Raw genomic sequence first — 17,618 nt, 5'->3', positions numbered from 1 at the left:
CTTAATTTCGAGGCAATTTACATTAAGCAGAAAGAGATCGGGTATTTGAAATGTTGTACTCAGGTGGAAGCGTTCCAGAAGGCCAGCACCTACTGCTTTCACTTCTGCTCCTCACAATCTGGGAAGCAGGCAGCGGGCAGCTCCATTACTCGGTCCTGGAGGAGGCAAAACACGGCACATTCGTGGGCCGCATCGCCCAGGATCTTGAGCTGCAGCTGATGGAGCTGGTGCCTCGCATGTTCCAGTTGGATTCTAAGAGTCACGGAGACCTTCTGGAGGTAAATCTGCAGAATGGCATTTTGTTTGTGAATTCTCGGATCGACCGGGAGGAGCTGTGCGGGCGGAGCGCGGAGTGTAGCATCCACCTGGAGGTGATCGTGGACAGACCGCTGCAGGTTTTCCATGTGGAGGTGGAGGTGAAGGACATTAACGACAACCCCCCGGTGTTCCCAGTCACACAAAAGAATCTGTTTATAGCAGAATCCAGGCCGCTTGACTCTCGGTTTCCACTAGAGGGCGCCTCGGATGCAGATGTCGGAGCCAATGCTCTGCTGACTTACAGACTGAGCCCCAATGAGTATTTCTCACTGGATGTACCACCCAGCCACGAACAGGTAAAACCTCTTGGACTTGTGTTACGCAAACCTTTGGACCGGGAAGAAGCTCCAGAGCTTTACCTATTGCTCACCGCTACCGACGGAGGCAAACCCGAGCTGACTGGCACCGTTCAGTTATTCATCACAGTGCTGGATGCCAATGACAATGCCCCAGTATTCGACAGGACACTCTATACAGTGAGATTACCAGAAAATGTTCCTATAGGAACGCTGGTAATTAACCCCAATGCCTCAGATTTAGACGAAGGAGTGAATGGGGATATTGCTTACTCATTTTCCAGTGATGTTTCTCCAGATATAAAATCCAAGTTCCACATAGATGCTGTGAGTGGGGCAATCACAGTGATAGGACGTATTGATTTTGAAGAAAGCAAAACTTACAAAATTCAAGTAGAGGCAATTGATAAAGGCTTTCCACCACTGGCTGGTCACTGTACAGTTCTTGTGGAAGTGGTGGACACTAATGACAATGTTCCACAGTTAACTGTGAAAACTATCTGGCTTCCTGTTAAAGAGGATGCACAACTTGGAACAGTTATTGCTCTGATCAGTGTGACTGACCTAGATGCAGGCGTGAATGGACAAGTGACCTGCTCCCTGATGCCTCATGTCCCCTTCAAGCTAGTGTCCACTTTCAAGAATTACTATTCATTGGTGCTGGACAGTACCCTGGATCGCGAGACTGTATCTGACTATAAAGTGGTGGTGACCGCCAGGGACGGAGGTTCACCTTCGCTGTGGGCCACCACCAGTGTGTCTGTAGAGGTGGCTGACGTGAACGACAACGCACCGGCTTTTGCACAACCGGAGTACACTGTGTTCTTGAAGGAGAACAACCCGCCAGGGTGCCACATCTTCACGGTGTCTGCGCATGACGCGGACGCGCAGGAGAACGCTCTTGTGTCCTATTCTCTGGTGGAGCGTCGGGTGGGCGAGCGTGCGCTGTCGAGCTACGTGTCAGTGCACGCGGAGAGCGGCAAGGTGTATGCGCTGCAGCCTCTGGACCACGAGGAATTGGAGCTTCTGCAGTTTCAAGTGAGCGCATGCGATTCTGGCGATCCGTCACTTTGCAGCAACGTGACATTACAGGTGTTCGTGTTGGACGAAAATGACAATGCGCCAGCGCTGTTGGGGTCTGGGACCGGGGACGTGAGCTTAGTGGTGACCCAGCTGGTGCCTTGGTCTGTAGGTGCAGGCCATGTGGTGGCGAAGGTGCGCGCGGTGGATTCAGACTCAGGTTACAATGCATGGTTGTCTTATGAGCTACAGACGTCGGTGGGCGTCGCTCGCAGTCCCTTCCGCGTGGGACTGTACACCGGCGAGATCAGCACAACTCGCGCCCTGGATGAGACCGACTCGCCTCGTCAGCGCCTTTTGGTCCTGGTGAAGGACCATGGGGAGCCAGCGCTGATTGCCACCGCCACAGTGCTGGTGTCTCTGGTGGAAAGCGGCCAGACCCCAAAGACCGCTTCTAGAAGCTTGGCGGGTACTGCCAGCCAGGAGGCAACGCTGGTGGATGTCAACGTGTACCTGATCATTGCCATCTGCGCAGTGTCCAGCCTGTTGGTGCTCACGCTGCTGTTGTACGTATCATTTCGGTGTTCAGCGGCGCCCACCCAAGGCGAGTGCGGGTCTGGGAAACCCATGCTGGTGTGCTCCAGCGCGGTGGGCAGCTGGTCGTACTCGAATCAGCGACGACAGCGGGTGTGCTCTGGAGAGGTCCCACCCAAGACCGACCTCATGGCCTTCAGCCCAGGTCTTCCTCCGTGTCCTGGAGCTGTAGAAGGAGTGGGAGAACCGCCTGTTGTTTTGGACTCCCCTGGGAAGGTAGGTTATCTTAGAATTTATTTTTGTTATTTGTTATTGAATGATATTTTTCAGCTCCTGTGGTACATTTAAATTTTTTTTTCATTTTTCTATAACTCTACCAGACTTTCAAAGTAAAAGTTCATAGTTTTACTTTGAATCTCATAAGTTTGGAACAGACTTTTGTTTTGACTTTCTTTTAAAAATTTTTTTAACCTTTATTTATTTATTTATTTATTTATTTATTTATTTATTTATTTATTTTTATGTGGTGCCGAGAATCGAACCCAGGGTCTCACATGTGCTAGGAGACTGCTCTACCGCTGAGCCACAACCCCAGTCCTGTTTCAACTTTCTTAATGAGAAACGTCATAAACTGTATATTAAACAGGCATTATTATGTGTCAAATTAATTTTTGGAATCTGTAATTATTCTGAATTGCCGTAGCACTTGACAACCATTCAGTGTTACAGCCAATGCAGTTGTTATTCATTCAGTAAGCATGAACACCACTCTATCATTTATTCTAAATTTACTCTAAATCATTTATTTCTAAAATTTGCATTGTAGTTTGGTCTAGTTTTATTGTTTATTATAAACTCTTAAGTTTGTTTTTGCGTTTAATTCCTCTGAATGAAGACTTTCTTGATATGGTTGTTCAGCACTGCTCAGTATCTTTTACTGCAACGAGTAATTTTCTTAAAATCCTGGAAAACAATTTCTCTATTTAGGAATCAAAATGGCCACAATAATGATTATGAAAATTGAAGTAAATTTTAAATAAAATATTTCAGTTTCTTCTAAATCATATGCCTGAGCCATGCTTCAACACAGTCTGTTTTTCAAATTTTACTTCATTCAAAATGAATAGTCCCTCAGCTCCTGTCATCAAACCTATGTCTATCAACACATGTTACCTTGAATTCAGACTTACACTTGTATATATTTGTCTTTGAATGTTTTTCAGGTTCCATGTGCCACTGATCTTGGGCTTAGGTATTATGTGTTGTATGCAATTATGTGATATGAATTGAGTAGTGCTATAAATGTCATCTTTCTCCTCAAATTCCTTCTTGCCTCTTAGACTTAATTTTTTGAGCACTGAATTATAAAATTTACTCATTATTATTCATGAGTATATTGATTAACTGATAATTTAATCCTTTATGTTAACTTGATTATCCTCTTAGATTAGTTCTTCTCAAGTGATAGTTACTAGATAGGACAAACTAAATTACTGCCTAAACTAAATTATAAACTTATTTTAAGATTCCAGATAATAGCTCAGATTGAACATTAGTATTGTGAATGGATGGATAATTCATTACATTTAAATGTATGCCTTGTAAGAAAATAGACACATAAGCTGATGGATCAAGTGATCCTCATTTCTGTCAATTTTTCTATTTATAAATATTATTCTACTGTCCAGCTTTTAATAATGACTAAAGTAATTTAAAATTATTGATATGTTTAATATATCTTTTATAAGCCATAACATTATTAAATTTAAAAAATCATTTGGAAAGGATACAATTTCTATTATATTTAAGATTTTTTGGAAAAAGAGAAAACCTCAGGATTTTAAAGCTACATAGATCTCTTAGTGGAGAGTTTTGCTTTCTGAATATTTGATTCCAAGAACTTTGAGAGAGGAAAAAATATTTTTTTACTGCAGGCAGTGTGACAAACTTTACTGACATTGATAAAACTATTAGATAGATTACAGAACTGTGTCTTTTTGGTATTTAAAAAATTAAATGTTACAGGGATGTAAGCTGTTGACTATGAAAGTAGAAGTGGTACATTTGTGAATTATAATCATAAGATTCTTTTTGCTCATGTAAGATATAATAAAGTGAAACTTCTCCCCATACAATTGATTTCTTAATAAATGTACTTTTCTGTCTTCTTAGAGACAAGAAGCACCCTCTCAGCATGTCCAATAGCAATGATGAAAGCATTGTAGAGTGACACTATTCTATACATAATAATTTTTCCTGAGGACCCAAATTTGTTCTTGAGAATCATGAAAACAAATGTGGCCAAATTGAGGCTGGAGAGTAATTCTTACTAATGAAGCACTCATTCTCCTTAAAATGCGATCCCAGGCACTTAAAATACCATAACTCACAACCCAATTTTTTACTATTATATTATGAAAGTGGAAAGTAAAACATGTAAAGGTTGAATGGTTGAGGATGTAAAGTCACATTACTAGTAAGTAGGATAATAAAAATCTAAATGGAGAAATGTCTGATGTTGAAGACAGTAATCTCTCTACATTTTAGTGATGACTGGAATTTAGGAGTCGCAAACACCTCATGGGTAATTGATGCTTGTTATTAGTGTAAAAATAAGGTTCATTGAACCTTAAAATAATGACAAAGTGAAGTAAATATCATAACTTGAAGAGACCCACTATTGTCATCCAATAAAATGCTTCTACACAGTATGCAAACTTGAGAGCATTTGAAATTTAGCTAAGATAATCAAGTGGTTAAGGAAGGAATTAGTTCTCTGAAATTCTGTGTCAAATAAAATGTTGTGCCATGAATAAAGTCAATATTATTATATACAAGAGACTATTATAAGGGTTTGAAAGTCCAGATAAACACATATAGAAATAAGAGATGAATGAAAGAAAAGTTAAACTCATGGAATTGTACTTACGAATTAGGCCACCGGATGTCGCTGTTGTCCACAATATACGTAGCCTTTTAGAAAAAAAGGAATAATCCACTGTCTCGCAAGGTCTAGGAAGTAGCAATTTTCTTAGATCTCAACCGTTTCTATTAAAAAAAATGGAAGAAAGATATCGGATGGGAAATGTTCAGAGTATTCATAGACTTGTAAGACAAGAGAAAGGTAGGATGTTGATCGCCAGATCCGGCCTTCCGGGAGCCCAGTGTCTGCTGCTCTCGCTTCTGCTCCTGACAGTCTGGGAGGCTGGGAGCGTTCAGCTCCATTACTCGGTCCAGGAGGAAGCCAAACACGGCACTTTCGTGGGCCGCATCGCGCAAGACCTGGGGTTGGAACTGGAAGACCTGGTGCCCCGCCTGTTTCGGGTAGCGTCCAAGGGTCGCAGGGACCTTCTGGAGGTAAATCTGCAGAATGGTATTTTGTTTGTGAATTCTCGGATCGACCGGGAGGAGCTGTGCGGGCGGAGCGCGGAGTGTAGCATCCACCTGGAGGTGATCGTGGACAGACCGCTGCAGGTTTTCCATGTGGAGGTGGAAGTGAAGGACATTAATGACAACCCTCCGATGTTCTCCGTAACAGAACAAAAGATCTCAATACCGGAGTCTAGACTGCTTGACTCTAGATTTCCGCTGGAAGGCGCTTCTGATGCAGATGTTGGAGAGAACGCGATGATTACTTATAAACTCAGTTCAAATGAGTTTTTCATTCTTGATATTATAAGCAAAAAAGACAAAGGCAAGTTCCCAGTCCTTGTTTTGAGAAAACTGCTAGACCGTGAAGAAAATCCACAGCTTAAGTTGTTATTGACGGCAACGGATGGGGGCAAACCTGAATTCACAGGATCTGTTTCTGTGTTCATTTTTGTGTTAGATGCTAATGATAATGCTCCTACATTTGACAGATCCGTTTATGAAGTAAAGATGTATGAAAATCAGTTGAATCAAACGTTAGTAATATGGCTAAATGCTTCTGACGCGGATGAAGGAATAAACAAGGAAATGGTGTATTCTTTTAGCTCTTTGGTCCCACCCATCATAAGAAGGAAATTTTTAATAAATGAAATGACAGGAGAAATAAAAGTAAATGATTATATTGACTTTGAAGATAGAAACATTTATGAAATTCATGTAGATGTTACAGATAAAGGAGCTCCACCTATGGTTGGTCACTGCACTGTCTTAGTAGAAGTCCTCGATGAAAATGACAATTCTCCTGAGGTAGTTGTCACTTCTTTGGCTCTCCCAGTAGAAGAGAATGCTCAAGTGGGCACTGTCGTTGCCCTAATTAGCGTGTCTGACCAAGACTCTGGAGCCAATGGTCAGGTGATTTGCTCGCTGACACCCCACATCCCCTTCAAGCTGGTGTCCACTTTCAAAAATTACTACTCGCTGGTGTTGGACAGCACCCTGGACCGTGAGACCATATCTGAGTATGAGTTGGTGGTGACTGCGAGGGATGGGGGCTCGCCTTCGCTGTGGGCCACAGCCAGCTTGTTGGTGGAGGTGGCAGATGTGAATGACAATGCGCCAGTGTTTGCGCAGTCCGAGTACACGGTGTTCGTGAAGGAGAACAACCCGCCAGGCTGTCACATCTTCACGGTGTCTGCGCATGACGCGGATGCGCGGGAGAATGCGCTGGTGTCCTACTCTCTGGTGGAGCGGCGGGTGGGTGAGCGTGCACTGTCGAGCTACGTGTCAGTGCACGCGGAGAGCGGCAAGGTGTATGCGCTGCAGCCTTTGGACCATGAGGAGTTGGAGCTGCTGCAGTTCCAGGTGAACGCGCGGGACTCTGGTGTGCCACCCCTGGGCAGCAACGTGACTTTACAAGTATTCGTGCTGGATGAGAACGACAACGCGCCAGCACTGCTGAGACCTTGGACACAAGGAGCAGGCGGCTCTGTGAGCGAACTGGTGTCGCGGTCAGTTGGTGCGGGCCACGTGGTGGCAAAGGTGCGGGCGGTGGACGCAGACTCTGGCTACAATGCGTGGCTGTCTTATGAACTGCTGCCTGCGAAGGGCAGTGCTCGAAGTCCATTCCGCGTGGGGCTGTACACAGGCGAGATCAGCACCACGCGCTTGCTGGATGAGGCGGATGCACCCAGTCAGAGCCTGCTGATTCTGGTGAAAGACCACGGTGAGCCGGCACTGACCGCTACTACCACAGTTCTGGTATCTCTGGTGGAGAATGGTCAGACGCCAAAGGCCTCCTTGCGAGCGTCAGCTGGAGCTGTGGACCCAGAGGTGGCGTTGGTGGATGTCAATGTGTACCTGATCATTGCCATCTGTGCGATATCCAGCCTGTTGGTGCTCACGCTGCTACTGTACACCGCACTGCGGTGCTCAGAGGCGCCCACTGAGGGCGCATGCAGGCCTGGGAAGCCCACGCTGGTGTGCTCTAGCGCGGTGGGGAGCTGGTCATACTCTCAGCAGAGGAGGCAGGTGTATTCTGGTGAGAGCCCACCCAAGACTGACCTCATGGCTTTCAGCCCTAGTATTCCTCCTGGTTCAGGTCCTGGAGATAGTGGAGTCCAACAGGAGATCTTTGAAAATGTGAGTACAGCAATACTGTGATGTATTTCATTCCTGTTAATGTCACTGACATATTAGTTCACCAATTTATTATTGTAAATTCATTGTTTTCTTAAATTTGTTTTTGCCTTTCTCTTTAGATGGTTTATTGAAAGCCTACTGCAAATCTAGCCATCTTCATCACTTTTTACTACAGTCATTGAGAATATTTCTTAGGAATATTCTTCAGTTGCTAAATATAATAACAAAATAGCAATACTGAAATAGGATGAGTCAACGTTTCCCCTTGCTTCGGAAAGTTAAGTTTGCTAGGAAGAAGGCAAAGATCATGATGGGAAATGTAGAATATGGACAAGGCTCCAATCCACTTCTCAGTTTTCCAGCAATTTCATTCTTCCTATTCTAATTGGTGTCCTCCATTTCTTATCATGTTTATGTATCAAAACTACCACCATTTTATTTTATAATTTGAGTTTAAAACATGTTTATTTCTTAACTTTTTATATCTTTAAATTATCTGTCACTAATGCAGATGGGCATGGTTGAGGCAGCTTTGTTTTATATACAATTTTTTCTTTATAATCAACAGCATGCTTTTTTGAGATGGTCTTTGCAGGGGTAGAGTTTTAGCCTTGCCTTTGGAGGTCGTTTTAGTATTTTTGGGGAGGGTCATTAATACCCTTGTATTATCAAACTCATTTTTTCAAATTCTACTCTTTTAGATAGACAATATTTTCCCCCCTTACTAACATGATGTCAATTCTGCTTAATTATCTGTTAAACTCATTGCTACTTTCTTCCAGTTTAATTTATTGAGCTCTTCTACTTATTTTGAAGATTTATTTGGGCACGGATCATACTCATTTTCTTCCATTCTTAGCACTTGTCAAGAGGCTATACTGAAATATTTTAGATAGGAAAATTAGCACTTGTGCTTTCAGTTTAAGAAATTCTTCGCATAAATGGTGAAGTGCAATATTGTTGCCTGTGCTTAGCAAGATGTGTGGTCTTTAAAATGACATTAATAATTTAAACATAGAAATAATGAAATATCAGTAAAGGTACTTCCACTTAAGTACCTCATTGTTGATTGTGCAGAATTTAACACAGTATACTCCAGATACATAAGTATATTTTGTTTGGGGTTGGGGTTGTAGCTTTAGTGGTAGAACACTTGTCTAACAGGCACAAAACCCTGGGTTCAATTATCAACACTGCAAGAAAAAAAAATTGTGGTTTCAGCACCATCACCATGTGAGTTGTTTTATTTAAAGAAATCCCAGAGAATCTGTAATTAAACCTATAAGGATATCTATTAAATAGTATGGAAGGTTAATTACAAATTTGTTCTTCTGGACTTCAATTACAAATGAAATACTCTTTGATTCTGCTGTGTGAATACATATTTGCATTTGGAAGGAGAGTCGAGTTATGGACAGGGTAAAGTCCAAAGAAACACTTTGAAGGTGTTAGTGGCTATTTTCTGTTTTGAAAGAGGAACTTTAGGGGGATGATTTCCATGAAGATAAACATTAGGAAAATCTTTAGTAAAGAGGTTACCATCACCCATGCCTTCATATATTATGTGTGGATCTCTCCATCTGTAGATGGGGGAGAACAAGAGCAAATGTTGGTGATTATATAGTAAACCACCACTGTATAGGCTCTTTCTATTTGTTGGGCATGGTGTGAAGGGCTTAAAATACATCTTTTCATTTAATCCCAATTCATTTATGATAATTTGTAAAATCCTGTACATAGAGCTATCCAAATTTTAAAGATAAGGGAAGCTGAGATATTTATCTATCTTCTCCAGTTCCCTTCAACTAGTACATAGTGGAGATAATGTTCAAATGCATATCTTTCACATCCAGACCCAATTCTTTTTTAAATATTTTATTTTTAGTTGTAGTTTGACACAATACCTTTATTTTATTTTTATGTGGTACTGGGGATCGAACCCAGGGTCTCACTTGTGCTAGGCAAGTACTCTACCACTGAGCCTCAACTCCAGACCCAGAGCCATTCTTTTATTCATCATAATGTAGAATTTTCTTCAGTAAATCTTTTCTCTTTTATCAAATAGTGCTGGGTATGAAAATTACAATCGGTATACAGGGAAATCCTTTCTGTTTTGTTTTAAAAAGCCCTTCATGATTATATTAATCATTAACGTTGTGCAATGCTATGATTGAGGTGGACATTAGGATTTTTTTTTTTTTGTGAAAGTTTTTCTTAGGAGAGTTCATGATTATCACATATCACATGTTTTAATCAATTGCTCTATTGACAGAGTCACTTATATTATTTAATCAGTAAATAATTAAGAATTGTATTATAAGAACTATGGATCAATTGTTTAGAAGTGATAGAGATAAAGAAGAGTTATTTAATACATGAAAAACATCATAGGCTGCATTTTCTAATAATGCTGCAAAACACCAAAGTCAAATATCACATAACAGAGTGACGACCTTGTTTGTTCTTTGTCATGAATAAGGATAGTGTTTTAGACAAGTATAAATGATAAAGTAACTTCAAGGATCCTGAACATGGTCAAAGGATTCAGAAGTGTTTACAATGTTTCATACTTCCTTAACAGCTTTAAAGGCATTGGTTTTCCATGAAAATCTTTAAATGTATGTAGGTCTTTCTCGTTCAGTCTTCTTCAGTCTTATTGTTGGCTGAGAGACTTGTGCCAACTAAACAAAGGATTTGAAATTGTGTTTACTAAATAAGTCATGCTAGAGCAGAGTCAGCCTCATTCAGTAGATCCTACAGTGGTTGGATATTGAATTTTAATCTGATTTTAAAGAGCTTTCTGAGGTTCTATGAATGGCTACAAAATTAATTTCTCTGTTTTATGTTTTCAAGAAATATAGCACTAATATAACATAAACTATGCATTCTAACTAGGACTAGCAGGATACACAGGTAGCATTTAAAGCTAACCAAATTAATTTTGTAAAGGTCTAGAACAAAATTTCTCAGTTGATTTTGCAAAGTCAAAGTTAATGATGATAATGATATGGCCTATTGGCATTAGCCTAGAGCCAAATATTAGGCTCATCCCACAAAATGAATTTGAATAGAGCATTTTTTTCTCTCTGGGTGATTTAGATGGTGACACCCGAAATATTATAGCTAATGAAAATGATGGATCATTGACTCACACACCATATTGAATGTTTCAATGACTTGCCATTTGCCCAGGGCCAGTTTGTATAATCACAAAATATCATATTATTGAAAATTGACCCCTAAATTAACATCTGTTTTTAATTCAAATATATATTATCATCTATCATGAGTTAAATTTCTCATATTTATATCTGTATTTAGGAAGATACCTCATTGTGTATGACATCTCAATTCCCAGTTCCCATAATTAAGTGGCTGGAAATCTGTTGCTTATTTTGTTGAAAAATAAAAAATTGACATGCTTCAAATGTCATTTTAAATACACTGTTATCTGGTCAAACGTTGTACTTAAATTAAAAGTTCATATGACTGATGTATAATAGAATATGATAGGTGTATAATAGAATTCAGTGCCATAAAATGTGTATACTTTTTAAATTTTTAAACAGAATTTTAATTTAGTTTAAAAAGAGTTTAATGCTATGACAATATTGGGGAAAGAGTAAATATGAAAAAAGTGAAACAAAATCACAAATTAGTAGTAGAATGTATTTTTAAAGTCAAGATTAATGAAAATATCAACAAAGAAATATGATGACCATTTTTCTCATATGCCATTGTAGCAATTTTGGGATGCAGATGATCCATCAAAATGAACACTGAGGAAGAAAATAGCTTGAGCCCCCAAATTTGAAGGCAGCCTGGGAGATCTTGACTCTTAAAAAACCTATATAAAAATAAGCAACTTTATGTAAGAAAATATTTAAGCTAAAATTTTTATTCTGAGTCACTTTCTACTCTAAACTTACGTTGTGTCATCTTTTTTCTCCTAAGTGGTTATGAGAAGTCAAAGAAAACATAACCAAATCACAGTGTCAGGCAATGAAAACTCACATCAACAATTCTGATTTTCTGTAGTATGTACACACAATGGAATATTCCTTAGCATAAAGAAAAATGAAATTATGGCATTTGTCAGTAAATGGATGGAACTGAAGACTATCATGTTAAGTGAAATAAGCCAATTCCCTAAAACCAAAGGCTAAATGTTCTCTCTGATATAGGGACACTAACACACAACAAGCAGGGGAGGGAAGAATAATAGTTCATTGGATTAGACAAAGGGGAATGAAGGGAAGGGAGAGTGGATAGGAATAGGAAAGTATATTCCAGATACATTTAACACAAATGAATGAATCAGACATAACTTTCCTATGTTCATATATGAATACACAACAGTAAAACTCCACATCATGTACAACCACAAGAATGGTATCCTAATTATAAAAAGTTATACTCCATATATGTATATCAAAATATACTCTACTGTCATGTATATCTAAAGAGAACAAAAAAAATCCCATTTTACTTAGTATTCTATGAAATTCCATTTCCAAACTCTAAGCGCATCTTTAGACACTCAGAGGAGATATATTAGAAATCACTTTGCTTGTTCTGGATGAATATATTATTGAAATTCCCAAATTCTTCAACAACAAGCCATTTTAATTAATGTATTTTGATTGGATTGAGAAAACCAATGTTGGTGACTTGGAAGTAGCAAAATGGTACAGGTGTTTTTTTGTGGTGATTTTTAACTTCATGGAGTTATTTCATTGAAAAAATCATTTTACATTTGAAAGGATTATTTCTATTATATTATTCCTCCATTACTTAATGTTCCATTTGGATGTCTCATAGTATTAACAATGTAACTTATGTGAGAAATCATCTATGTCAAATTCATAATTCATCTAGACCAAGGGACTTTTCCTTTGTAAATTCTGTATTTTAAATTAACAAACTTGAAAATACATTATTTATTTTTCTGATTATTTTCCTATTGTTCTTCAATGGCTATAAAGTCACTTGTAACAAGAAGACAGTTAAATGTAAATAATGAAGAATCAGAACTGAAGGAAAAAAGATATGATATAATCAACAATAGTGCTTTACATATTTCAATATAGCCAGAAGAGATGATTTTGAACGTTTCATCACAATGAAATGATGTATGTTTAAGGTGGTAGATATGCTAATTACCCTGGCTTGATTATTACACAATATATACACAAATGAAAACATTTAATTGTACCCCATAAATTTGTACAAGTATTACATGTCAATTTTAAAAATTAAAAGAGACATGAGAAGGCATATTCATATAGATAAAAGCATAGTATGCAGAACATAAAGTCTGAAGAGTTGTTATTACTAAGATTTAAAGTTTTTCTTTGAGGGTGAGGCGTGTAGCTTAATGGTAGAGGGCTTGCCTATCATACAAAGGGCCCTAACTTCTGCAGAAACAAAAAACAAAAAACAAGCTCCAGTGTCACAATTATTTTTGAGTTTTCTAGCAGACCCAGTTACAAGGGAAGTTGGAAGTAAAATAATTCAATTTTGATAAAATGTATTTTAGATTTGATAATATTTTTGTATGAGGAACAATACTTTAGGTAAACATTACCTCTGTTTTTCCAACAGGTTTTTTTAAATAAGTGAACTCTCTTTTTCTCTAAGTACTTAGATAAGTGAAATAATAATTTTATAATTCTAAATGAACCACAGAAAGAATTTAAATTTTATGTTATTCAAGAAACAAAGTGCCATTTCCACATATATTTGATTTCAATACAACTTAAAATCTGAACATTCCATAAAAATCACTTTGGAATTGTTTAGGAAAAAGTAAGGTAAAACATTAAAATTCTGGGGTGATGGATGCAGTGCACAGTACTCACAATTTCAGGCACAAGGTGTCGCTCTTTGCTTGAAAGAAAGAGTCCTCTCATGGATTGGTCTGGTCAGGCATTCCTCCTAAAAAACGACTCCATCATGTTGGATGCTACTATGAAAGGATCCTTCGAAACTTCTCAAAAATTCAGCGAGATTTTAAACCTGAATTGAAGTATCTTGTACAGTAAGTGTAAGAAAATCTTATTTTGGAAGCCAACTTCGTATGCAATGTTAGGTTTTCAGCGAAGGAGTTTGGGTACTCTGCGACTACTGATCACGCTTCTGCTTCTGGCAGCCTGGAAGGCAGGGAGTGGCCAGCTCCACTATTCCATCCCGGAAGAGGCTAAACATGGCACCTTTGTGGGCCGCATCGCTCAGGACCTAGGGTTGGAACTGGAAGAGCTGGTGCCGCGTTTGTTCCGGGTGGAGTCCAAGGGCCGCGGGGACCTTCTGGAGGTAAATCTGCAGAATGGCATTTTGTTTGTGAATTCTCGGATTGACCGGGAGGAGCTGTGCGGGCGGAGCGCGGAATGTAGCATCCACCTGGAGGTGATCGTGGACAGACCGCTGCAGGTTTTTCATGTGGAGGTGGAGGTGAAAGATATTAATGACAACCCGCCAACGTTCTCTCTCAGAGAACAAAGCCTGCTGATTTCTGAATCTAAGCAGCCAGACTCGCGATTTCCGCTAGAGGGAGCTTCTGATGCGGATATAGGCGAGAATGCTCTATTGACCTACAGACTAAGTCAAAATGAGTATTTTACTTTAGAATCACCAACGAATAGTAAGCCGACTAAAAGACTATCGCTTATATTAAAGAAGTCACTGGACAGAGAGAAAACTCCGAAACTTAATTTGCTACTGACTGCCACGGATGGAGGGAAACCAGAACTCACAGGCACCCTTCAGCTCTTGGTCTCTATCTTGGATGTTAACGACAATGATCCGGAGTTTGATCAATTAGAATACAAGGTGAGATTGATGGAAAACACTGCTAAAGAAACTCTTGTGATAAAGCTAAACGCCACGGATCGAGATGAAGGAATAAACGGGGAAGTAACATACTTCTTAATGTCAATTAAGCCCAATGGAAAATTCTTATTTACACTAGATGAAAATAATGGAGAAGTGAGGGTCAATGGAACTTTAGATTATGAAGAAAATAAGTTTTATGAAATTGAAGTGCAGGCCACAGATAAGGGGATTCCTCCGATGGCAGGTCACTGTACAGTCTGGGTAGAAATCGTAGACACAAATGATAACGCTCCTGAAGTTACTGTGACTTCTCTGTCCCTCCCAGTACGTGAGGACACCCAGCCAACTACAGTCATTGCATTAATAAAAGTATCCGACCGCGACTCCGGTGTTAACAGCCAGGTGACCTGCTCTCTGACGCCCGATGTTCCCTTCAAGATTGTGTCCACCTTCAAAAACTATTATTCACTGGTGTTGGACAGTGATCTGGACCGAGAAAAAGTGTCAGCATATAATTTGGTCGTGACTGCACGAGACGGGGGCTCGCCTTCGCTGTGGACCACAGCTACTGTGTCGGTGGAGGTGGCCGACGTGAACGACAATGCACCTGCGTTCCCACAGTCTGAATACACCATATTCGTGAAGGAGAACAATCTGCCAGGCTCCCACATCTTCACGGTATCCGCTCGAGACGCGGACACGCAAGAAAATGCGCTGGTATCCTACTCTCTAGTAGAGCGACGGGTGGGCGAGCGTGCGCTGTCGAGCTACGTGTCGGTGCACGCTGAGAATGGCAAGGTGTATGCACTGCAGCCCTTGGACCACGAAGAGCTTGAATTGCTGCAGTTCCAAGTGAGCGCGCGCGACGCTGGTGTGCCGCCACTCGGTAGCAATGTGACTCTGCAAGTATTCGTGCTGGACGAGAACGACAACACTCCTGCTCTGTTGCCTACTCCTGTAGGTGGCACCGTGAACGTGAACGAGCTGGTATCAAGGTCAGTGGGTGCCGGCCACGTGGTGGGTAAGGTGCGTGCAGTGGATGCAGACTCCGGGTACAATGCGTGGCTCTCCTACGAGCTATTGCCAGCTGCAGGTGGCGCTCGCAGTCCATTTCGCGTGGGGCTATACACCGGTGAGATCAGCACCACGCGCGCCCTGGACGAGACAGATGCGCCACGTCAGCGCCTGTTGGTTCTGGTGAAGGACCACGGTGAACCGGTTTTGATGGCCACGGCCACAGTACTCTTATCTCTGGTGGAGAGCGGTCAGGCGCCAAAGGCCGCCTCACCGATGTTTGCCAGCTCTGCGGGTCAGGCAGAGCCGCTGGTGGATGTCAACGTGTATTTGATCATAGCCATCTGCGCGGTGTCCAGCCTGTTGGTGCTCACGCTGCTGCTGTACACAGCGCTGCGGTGCTCGGCTGGGCCCACCGAGAGTGCGTGTGGACCTGGGAAGCCCACGCTGGTGTGCTCCAGCGCGGTGGGGAGCTGGTCATACTCGCAACAGAGGAGGCAGAGGGTGTGTTCTGGCGAGGACCCTCCCAAGACCGACCTAATGGCCTTCAGCCCCAGTCTTCCACCAGGACTAGACAGAGAAGATGAAAAAGGAAGACAGGAGGCAGGATCAAATAACCCTGTACACGTGAGTTTTCTAAAAATTCCACCTATTCAGAATGTTTATGTTAAATTATTTGGAACGTTTGTTAACAGAAATTTTTAAAATGAGAACTCTGTATTTTGAATATTGTTTTAAAGAACAATGTCTGTTAGTTATATATGTCAGATGATACATATATCCATTCTTTTAATAATGAAAAATCAGGTTTCTTTTTAATGAATGTGCTCTTTCTTCTAATGTTTGATTAGAATACATTGAAAGAAGTTTTTGAAGAATGGCCCTACTGTTGTTACTTGAGTACAAATAGTAACATTTTTTATGGATTCTTTAAATTTACCAACTTTTTTCTTTTAACAGCATTTGCCTTGATATTTTCACATTATTGTATCAGTGATTGAACCCTCTTCATTAGGTCTGAAATTATCTCCTTTTCTATAGAGCTTAATATCCATCTTAAATGTATTATCCTTCAAATAAAATTTAATTTTGCATCTATTTCTGTGGCAAAACCTATTTTTATATTATTTGAAGGAAAAAAATCCAGCCTTGCATTGTAATATGCTGGAAATAACATCCTACAATGGAAATAATTAAATTGTCCATTCTTAATTTTTTTTTCTGTGAGCTGGCAATAGATTTATCTAGCACATATTCAAGCAAAACTCCCTGTTTCATGTTTCTAAAGTAAAATAGGCAAGTAAAATTATTAAAGTTATTCAAGCAAATCACACAAACTTGCTAAGGGCATATATGTTTATAATATCTGCAATATGTGCTTATGGGCATTGTTTCCTACATTTTTTAATTTATCTAGAAAGGAAAATGTTAACCTCATTAAAGTGAATGAAACTGGTAATTATCATTGTATTCATTTCACTTTTATTCCTTTTGTGGTACTGGGGATTGAACCCAGGGTTGCTGTATCTATTACTTAGCTACTTCCCTAGGCCTATTTATTTAGTTATAGACAGGATCTTTCTAAGTTGCCAGAGCTGTATTCAGACTTGGAATTCTCCTGCCTCTGTCTCATGGATAATTCTGAGATTATAAGAATTTACCACTGTGCCTGACTATTTCACATTTTAACTGCTCTGTCTTTAAATGTCTTATCTCTTAATGTTCATGAAAAATTCTTTCTGTGTAGTATAATCATGTAAGAGTCTAGCAAAGATCATTTACCACTAGGAATTTCTTCTAATTCTTTGTGGGTTTTTTTGTTATGAATATGGTTGTAGAATTCTTTGAGAATCAGACATGGCTGTTTCAATGTTACACATCATGTCATTTGGCATAATATTCTAAAGGAGTCCATTCTTGGAACTTGGATCAGGAACTCCTATATTTGTTTGTTTATTATTTCTTCTTCTTCTTCTTCGAAACTTTTGTATTTCAATATTAATTGGCTAATAACATTCTTTAAATATTAAAAGTAGGTAAAAGATATTTGAAATTGTATAAATATAATAAATATGAATATTAAGGCATACATTATTG

General features: G+C 39.9%; 3 protein-coding genes across 3 annotated transcripts; all 3 read left to right on the top strand.

The window, feature by feature from the left end:
• The first annotated feature begins 50 nt into the window (after window positions 1–50).
• Window positions 51–2,516, top strand: LOC143400434 (protocadherin alpha-9-like). Its single transcript, XM_076857663.2, has one exon. It carries the CDS (start codon window positions 51–53, stop codon window positions 2,514–2,516), a length of 2,466 nt encoding a protein of 821 aa, XP_076713778.2.
• Window positions 2,517–5,297: 2,781 nt separating this feature from the next.
• On the top strand, window positions 5,298–7,697 carry LOC143400433 (protocadherin alpha-10-like). Its single transcript, XM_076857661.1, has one exon. It carries the CDS (start codon window positions 5,298–5,300, stop codon window positions 7,695–7,697), a length of 2,400 nt encoding a protein of 799 aa, XP_076713776.1.
• Window positions 7,698–13,760: 6,063 nt separating this feature from the next.
• Window positions 13,761–16,226, top strand: LOC143400432 (protocadherin alpha-11-like). The gene has a single exon (XM_076857660.1). It carries the CDS (start codon window positions 13,761–13,763, stop codon window positions 16,224–16,226), a length of 2,466 nt encoding a protein of 821 aa, XP_076713775.1.
• Window positions 16,227–17,618: the final 1,392 nt, after the last annotated feature.

This window comes from Callospermophilus lateralis, chromosome 5 (assembly GCF_048772815.1).
Source record: "Callospermophilus lateralis isolate mCalLat2 chromosome 5, mCalLat2.hap1, whole genome shotgun sequence".
Taxonomy (NCBI): Eukaryota; Metazoa; Chordata; class Mammalia; order Rodentia; family Sciuridae; genus Callospermophilus; species Callospermophilus lateralis.
Note: the sequence above shows the minus strand (reverse complement) of the source record. Positions and strands in the feature narration are given on the sequence as shown.